At 39.4% G+C, this 8,938-nt stretch overlaps 1 protein-coding gene across 1 annotated transcript in view; it reads left to right on the top strand.

The window, feature by feature from the left end:
• The window catches only part of LOC132132496 (hypermethylated in cancer 2 protein), an 8,793-nt gene extending 931 nt beyond the window's left edge, over positions 1-7,862 (top strand). Inside the window, exon 2 of the mRNA XM_059544891.1 lies at positions 4,792-7,862. Within this exon, the coding sequence (XP_059400874.1) occupies positions 4,822-6,504 (1,683 nt within the window). The 5' untranslated portion in view covers positions 4,792-4,821 and the 3' untranslated portion in view covers positions 6,505-7,862. The remainder of the gene's footprint in view (positions 1-4,791) is intronic.
• Positions 7,863-8,938: the final 1,076 nt, after the last annotated feature.

The following is an 8,938-nucleotide window of genomic DNA, read 5'->3' as shown; positions in this document are numbered from 1 at the left end:
CAGTAATGAGGCATATGAGCCATACAAACATAAAGATGAGTAACTTTTTTGTTGTTGTTGTGACAGCTCACCTTTGCTTCTGTCACTTTAGTTTGGCATGCAGTTAGATATTGCAATGGGTTGTTATTGTTTGTTTCTCATAATGCATGTACATCGATCCCTCTTTTTGAGGAAAAGGTGCTTCTAGGTGCTTTGTTGTTGCATTATGAAGTGCATTTGAGGTTCTAAAGTGTTTTTGTGGTTGTAGTCATCGAACTTATTGATATTTATATGATGCAGAAATGTTATATTAAATAATTTTCTATATCTTGAGGAGATCTTGAAGGACCCTTTTAATCTCATCCATTTGAATGGGCTGGGGGAGGGGGCTTGTTTTACAGTGGTAGGTGGGTTTACATCAGTGCCACACCATTAAAGAAACTCCCTTTCTGGATGACAGTTTGCTTGAATGAGACGTACGAGTACTTTTTTTACCAAAGATATGGCCATTTTGTATAAAGGAAGCCTGTTATGAGTCTAGTGCATGCTGTCGTGATGAATGTTTTGAAGGTAAGCAAACCTGCAGAATAGATGCATGCTTTGCTGTCCTTTGCCGCTGATGTTTAGGTCCATGGTCCAGTGAGGCTTATCTTCAAAATGCTTCTCGACGAGCTCGGGCAGGCCTTGTCATAAGTGTTTTGTTGTCCTCTTCAAAGGTCAGAGTAAATGAGAATAAAAGATGTGTTTAACAGACATAGTGGCATTCATGTTACTATCTAATCAATACTCTTATGAAAGGCAGCTCGCAGTTTCTGCTTTGAATAATGCAGATGATCAGATCTATTGAATGGATGGGGCGGGAATGGCGCTTGAAGACAGTTTATTTAGAGCCATTATCATTGAGAAGATCATTATGAATTGTGTTGTGGGTTTGTGTTTTGATTGAAATCTTATTTATCACCCAGCTGAGTATTTTGTTTTGCTTTTAGAGGAGCAGTCTTTTCCTCCTGTTCTTCATAAATTTATGTTTTTGACAGCTTTGTCCGTTCATATAGTCATGCCACCTCTGTTCTAGTCTAGTCTGGTTGGGTAATGATGATGGTTTGACTTGTTATTTTTCAAATTCCCCTCGTGTTTTTTTAACAGGAAGAAGGCTATAAACCTTGTTTGAAATGATTTAACTTGGGTCTATTTCTGTTCTTCTCCAGAATATAGGTTAACCTGTATTTGATTCTTTAGTTGAACCATTTTATAGACCAGTTTGAATATTCATGCGTACATGTCCTAATTCATGCATTGTGTGGATGTTACTTTAAGGCATCACCCCATGTCTGAAATCTTGTCTAACATGTGTGGCATGTTTATTGAATGGAAACTTTTAACCACTTCTTGGGCAAAACAGACATTACAGGATTGCGTAGGGATGTTGACAAATACGTTGTGATTTATCTGTTGAGGGTTATTCCGGGGTTGCCCAATCTGGTTGAGTGGTTGTTTTTGTGCCAGACTCCTTATTTCTTGATTTCCATCAGAAAAAATGTAGCATTTAAAATTTCAAGCATTTTTGGGGATCTTTTTTGGTTTCAGCGATATAATTAAGTATAAGTTTGACATACATAGAAGTGCATTTGAAACAGGTTTGTGAGAATGTGGTTGTTTGATGTCTGTCTTTGGAAAATGTTAGGAGATAGTGAGTCTAGTTTGTCAGGTATTCTGCAACATCTAGCCCAGCCCACATAAGACATGCATGTGAACATAGATTCATTTTCGGTTTATCCACAAAATACAGCAACGCGTGCCTGGACAAATGCAAGAAATGTCCTGCTGGTGTCAAACAGTGTGACTTCATCTAAAATGATCAGTAGTGTAATCAGACCTATAGTGTGATTTGACTTTTTGTCAGAATTGATTTAATGCATGATTATGTTCTTATTGTGCATGATTCATTGCTTCATGTTATTCCACATAAATATCTTAGTTAGCATACACTGTACAATGAATACAATTTAAAATATATATTATATATATATATTTTTTTAACATTAATTTTCTGATGTGTCAGATTACAAACTTAATGGTTGAATACAGATTGAAGCTAGTCTGGTTTGTACAGTTTTGTCATCATCCTTAAGAAGATTTTATGCCTGTTTTTGGCTGAAACTAAAATTTCATCCTTCTTTTAGCACAAATAGGGCATCACGTTAAATGAAAAGCACTCGGGCAGTGGACAAAGGTCTTGAGTTCTCTTTAGATAAGTGATACTGTTATCTCTTAGTTGAGGTCGTTTGTCAGGTTTGCTTGGCTTCCAGGTTGGTTCAGATCTCTTGAGGCTGGTGGTTACAGTAAGCACTTACAACTTAATTTCTCTAGGCACAATCTATGGAAGTGTCTTTTATCAAGTTAACTCATGTGATGCTATTAAACCCCAACTTGCATCAGTGTTTTTGGATATTTTAGTCACCTTGAATCTTCACTGAAACATTCAGGCACTTAAAAATGTATAATGTTTATGGTTGTGTTTTTGTTCTTGATTTGCTGTAGGGTAGATATTATACATTGATGCATCCCATGAATAATGTTTTGTTTCACCAGTGGCCTTTTTCATAAGAACAAAAGTGCTCTCTGTGTTTGTATGGCATTAAGACAATAAAATCAGGGCCCTAGGGGTCCGTGCCACTGGATAAGCTTGTTCATGAGGTTAAGTGCAGTCGTTGCCAGACTTGTTTACCCGTGTTTTTACTGGCCGCTTTTGCACTTTGACTTTTTACAACGACAATCTCTCTGGTTAGAGATTCATCTGTTGGACAGGACTGCTGGTTCTTGAGGAAAGGTCAGAATGTTGGCAAAGCAATTGAAAGACCGGCAACATCTTATCAAGACTTGTATGCAACTTCTAGATAAATGCATTTCTCAAGCGTCTTTTGTTGTTTTGCGCCGCGGGTTTTGGGTGCTATCAAAGTTTGCCCAAACATTTGTGCTTTTTAGTTATGTATGCAGTTCTTTGACTACTCCTGTGCTTGAGGCCTATAAATACCCTGAGAGATGGTATCACGTCATAGGGTTTTAGGGATGGGCATACTGGATTTTATGAGACAAGTAAACGGAGACTGTCGTTTTGAAGATATCAGGGTTCAGACTTGTACAGATTGTAAACATTAATGTTCTTAAAATAATCATCCTTTTTTTCTTTATAATGAAGTATGAAATGGCTAAATATTAAACTATTTCTTGTTTATTTTTATGCATCAGGTATTCTTTATTTTTTGCCATACAACCTTTTTAATGTGCCACATTGGTGGGACCTGCATTTCTAGTGATATTGATTCTATATTTATTTTATCACACCTTCCTGAGTCATCATTAGTCTGCTTTTGAGTTGAAAATTATGCTGACTGATTGGTTTCCTGCCCCCATTATTGGTTTTGGCTCAGTTGCACATTGCCATCATGAATTAGCTATAAATAGTTAATCTGAGCTAGACTGACTTCACTGAAACAACTGATAAATATTCAACATGGTACAGATCTGTAGGTACTCTTTAATTCAGTTTTTGTAGGCTTATTTTAATAGGCTTGGTATTATTATGGATTTTGTGGACTCTAATAAATATCTAAGGATAAGCTTTTACAATAATCCAGTACAAAAAAAAAAGTTTTAAATTTGGTGTTCCACAGGGACAGGTACTCCACCCGTGCAAATTAGTTTTGTTAATTGTTCATAAACAAGGCATTGAATAATCCCAATGCTGGCAATGTGAAAATGTGTTTGGGCATTGTGCAAAGCTTATTCCCTGTTTTTCCCATTGAGGCGCCAGTCTCGGCTGGTCTGAGTGGCAGAAACCTTGTTTGCTGCATTACAAAGATTCAGCTGCATGCTGGGGCCTGTTCATCCTGTGGAAAGAGTGCTGGTTTACCTGTTTCCCACCACACCCTTGGTGATCTCCCATCTCAGGTTTCAAGCTGTCTGTCACACAAGCCAGTCGGTGACGTCCACTAGCCTTTTTCCCCCAACCCCCATATGACAACAAAGGGACTGGACCTGGAGGCTGGCATTAATGACTGCTGGCAGGAACATTAAGCCTTAGTGGACGCCCTCAGAAGAAAAGAAATTGTGTTACTGTTCAAGTTTTTTTTTTTATCCCTTCTCTGCTTTTAGCTAAAAGTTGAGAATTTGGACACACTTGAAGAATAAGATGCCAGCTTATGCATACTATCAGAAGGTCTATTTCCCACAAGCATGTTCTGACAGTTGCTGTAGTCTTTGATTTGTGCTTGAAAGTTTGAATTCAAGAATATAATTTCTTAAGAGTTTATTTTAGACCTTGTGAGTCTTGTTCTGGTTAAATATATTATCTGATGATGTGGATTGGCTTGATCATAAGAGTTTTGTGGTTTTCAGTTCATGCCTATTAGCTTTGAGCTCATCTATGCATTGGTGTTCCAAAACATTGACAGTTCTCTTTTAGCAGCTTTGCACATTTAATGTTTACAGTCATTCTTTGTCAGTAAAATTTACCAAAAATATTTGTGACTGATGTAGCATTTCATAGCTTTTGTCTAATCAGATGCACTTTAGAACAGGAATGCCCCTCCCCTTGTGATTGTGAATGGCTTTGACATAACTATTGGCTGTTTAATGGAGTGTTTCAATATGCCACACCCAATTTTAAATACAAAACCAGAATACTAGCAAAGTGTCAGAAAAAGAAAGGTCACTTGGTGTGAATTTTCTTGTGAGAGTTTGCTGTAGGACATAAAACTATATGGATTTTTTTCCATGACAATGACTAACAGAGTTTTTTTTCTCTTTTAGGTTTCATAGGTGAAGAAAAAGAAGTTGGAAATGGAATTGCCAAATCATGCCAAACAATTGCTGCTGCAGCTAAACCAACAAAGAGCCAAAGGTTATCTGTGTGATGTGATCATTGTAGTAGAGAATGCCCTTTTTCGGGCCCACAAGAACATTCTGGCAGCCAGCAGTATATATTTTAAATCCCTTATCCTTCATGACAACTTGATTAACCTCGACACAGACATGGTCAACCCGTCGGTTTTCCGGCAGATTCTAGACTTCATTTACACCGGCAAGCTTTTGTCGTCCGATCAGTTCAGTGATCACAATTTCAATGCCCTTCTAACGGCAGCAAGCTACCTCCAGCTTCACGACCTGGCTGCTCTCTGCAGGAAGAAGCTAAAGCGTAATGGGAGATCGCTCCTTAATAAACCAACCACGTCTACCAATGGAAGAATGTCTAGAAACCAAAGGCTGTCCTCTACAACTGTAACTCCAAGCCAAATGTCAGGGTTAAAGGACAGTAATAAAACAAAGAGGCACGAAGAGCTACTCAAAGACGACTTGTCAGAGGATGAGATGTTTGTGAGAAACACCCACTGTGCAGCCTCAGCAAATTCGCTCAGTCCCTCAATGAGTAAGAATGGAAGCAACAGCAGTTGTGGCATGCAGGAACTTGGCCTAGACCTTTCCAAGAAAAGCCCCTCGGGGAGCACAGCCACTGAAGAAGTAAGTCCTAGCAGCATCCCACAAGAATCACCTCAATCTGCCTCAGAATCCACAGCCAACAGTGCCTCATTTGATGAGAACACCAACACGCAGAACCTCACCCCTGGAGAGCCCATGGAGCTTGGCGGAGGAGAATGTGAAGAGAGCCAACCACCTCCGGACGTCGACCAGCATAAAAGTTCCCGGCAGGTTGCCCGGCAGAGGCGGCAACCCAAGAGTGAAGGCAGCAAAGGTGAAGATGCAGAACGAGGAACTTTACCCAATGGAGTTGCAAAAAGATTGAAAGTGGCTGGGGAGAGGCTCCCTGGAGGAAATGGCAACTCTGAAGTATCCTTCCAGTGTAAAGATGATGAGGAAGGTTTAGAGAACGGACAGGAGCAAAGTGAAGAGAGTGGACAGAGCGAGAGCGATGGTGGGCGGAATAGCGCCAATTATGTCTACCGTCAGGAAGGCTTTGAGCCTGCCCTCGGTGACAACCTTTACGTTTGCATCCCCTGTGGTAAAGGCTTCCCAAGTTCAGAGGAGCTGAACGCCCACGTGGAGACCCACACGGAGGAAGAGTTGTACATCAAAGAGGAGGAGGATGATTCATATCCAAAGGAAGATGAAGTAGAAGCGGAAGACTTGTCTTCACAAATAACCCATGTCCACAGCACTGAGTCACGTCGCTTCAGCTGCTCGGTCTGCAACAAGAGCTATAAAGATCCGGCCACTCTTCGGCAACACGAGAAGACCCACTGGCTCACCCGTCCCTTCCCCTGCAACATCTGCGGCAAGATGTTCACTCAGCGTGGCACCATGACCCGCCACATGCGCAGCCACCTGGGGCTGAAGCCATTCGCCTGCGATGAGTGCGGCATGCGCTTTACCCGCCAGTACCGGCTCACGGAGCACATGCGTGTTCACTCAGGTGAGAAGCCGTACGAATGTCAGCTATGTGGGGGCAAATTTACCCAGCAGCGTAACCTCATTAGCCACTTACGAATGCATACCTCCCCGTCATAAGCCAAAGACACCTTGAACAGGAGACCCTCAGCAAAAAGAGTCAATGCACACTTCTTCCTTTTGAAGTAGACTGCAAGGAGCCAATAACCCAAAGGAGGATTTTCTTCTGCTATAAATGACAGGAGGAGCCTTTCAAATGATGAGCCCCAACAATGGAAAGAATAACCAAGTCGGTATGAGTTTATGGGCTTCTGATTTTCTTTTTCCTATTTGAATTTTGCTGTGAATGTAAAACTGGGGTACTAATGCTGTTGTATGATTCCCTGGGATATTGTGACCACTCTCAACCACTGCAATCCATGCGTTGCTTTTACGATATGTCTTGAGTCCATGTGGTTTGTTTGGTTAATTTTTTGGTAACCCAGAAATATTATTTCTTTCCATTCTTGGTCCTTGATGTAGTACCACTCACGAGAGTTCTGGTGGTATATTTTATGTAGAGCTCTCAGCAAGGTTTGGGCTTGTACTGACCAAGTTCTTCTATACACAAAGATTCTAATTCTTTGAAGTGTCTCCTAAGATAGTGTTGTTAGACATGCCAGATGGCTTGTCTGTCATCATTTAAGTAGTGTTTCATAAAAGCTTTGTGCATCCAACCAAACATTTCCCAGTATACCTACTCTGCACGTAACATCCATTGGCTTTATTCTAAGTGTAGCTGGAAAACAGGGTTTTTGATAAGTTTTGTACTGTGGTTGATGATTTGGTTATCAGATTTTGCATGGATATAACCTAATGTGCCCTGCTCCTACATCTGGATGCAAGCCAATGGCAAAGTGGTGACGAGAGGCAATGGGTATTTACTCGCATAGTATATAGGGGTTTACTCTCAAAGAAAAGCCAAACTTAAAGGTACTTTTTAGATTTCTTTAGATAACTTATTAATATGCTTCTGTGAATGTTTTAACTGAAAGTTCTTTCCTTTATTTCTTTTGGGATAAGAGAAGGTTGAGTTTGTTTGGGTGATGGGTTGGGCATGGTTCATTAAATTCTGTCAGTACTGTTATTTTTTAAGTTTTTGATTTACGTTTTTCCCTTCATTGAACAAGGCGAGTCTGTAAGGTCTTGTCTCATTGCTACCTCTTAATTAAGAACAATACCTTAATTGGAACTATGGAGGTCTCTGAATATAGATGTATAAAGTTTGCTGAGGCTTTCCAAGTAGTAGTAACCTGCCCATCAACAAAGGATTTAAGTTTTAAAAGCATTAATGTAGAGAATAGCTTCTTTGGGCGCATGTATTTAAGGTATTGAGAGTTTTATGTCAGAGATATCCAAAGAAAAAATTAATATTGGGGAGAATGGCTTACCAACAAACGTTTCCTATAGAATATCCCTACCAAAGTTTTTAGATTGCATTGCAGGAGGTAAGGATGTACTTTTGTCTTTTAGTTCTTGATGAAGAGCAATGTAGTGGGATGTTAGTTTGTACTTGACATTTTACTAAAAACCAATGAACTTTTTCTCGTGGTTTGTGGGGCACTGGCTTTCCATTTTTTTTTAAGTTTACAGTAGTTTCCCAAGAGTGTCTTTTGGATTCTTTCTTTGTCTGGAGAGAGACTTTGAAGAACTTCAGAAGGACTCATTTATTTTAGTTCAGACCAAGAAACAAAACATATAGCGAGTGTTGAAAGGTTCTCGTGTGAAATGTCGACCATACCTGGAAAGCTTACTGAATGAGGAGGAATTGATGCACTGGATTGCTTATTAGCCATCAGTCCCAAATAAACCTAGTTCTAAAACCATGCTAAGTTACATGTTGGCAAGTAAAAACCGTTATCATTTATTAATTCAAGGTATTATGTAAAGTATGCATGTTGAAAATAATTTAAGGTTATTCAAAATGCTGATAATTGTGTCGGGTGAATGTTACATGATCACTGTTGGGTAAACGCTGATGGATGTATTTATAGTTCAGTGCTGAATTCTTCACCATTGCCATCTTCATTTCATAACTCGTTTGCAGATTAATTATTTCTCCAATCCCAGTGTATCACATTCCATGAGTAATTCTTAGCTTTCCTAATGTAAAAAAGTCTTAATGGCATTCCTTTTTTGGGATATATATATTTTTTTCTGGTTCTTTTGCCTGAGTCTTGTGTTTGGGCTTGCTAATGATGAACTTTGGGGTTCAGCTGTAGTCGTGTTAATGGAGCATTGTTTACAGACATCTTTTTCCTGGAATCCTTTTGGTCTTGAATTTGCCTGCTCAAAATTTATTTTTAAGTTTAAAGTTGTCTCCATTAGTTATTCATAGTCAATACTTTGGAGACATGTGCAACGTTAATAAATTCAGCTAATTCCATTTACGTTCATGTGATTTCAGCACAGCACCAAAACTAACCCAAATAGCCAGTTATATTTAAAAAAGTCACCAAAATGTCTTAGTTTCTAAGTTGTGCATATCTTGGGTGTTAGATTTAGTTTTTTTACA

This window comes from Carassius carassius, chromosome 49, assembly GCF_963082965.1.
Source record: "Carassius carassius chromosome 49, fCarCar2.1, whole genome shotgun sequence".
NCBI classification, from domain to species: Eukaryota; Metazoa; Chordata; class Actinopteri; order Cypriniformes; family Cyprinidae; genus Carassius; species Carassius carassius.
This window is presented reverse-complemented; position numbering and strand designations above follow the sequence as displayed.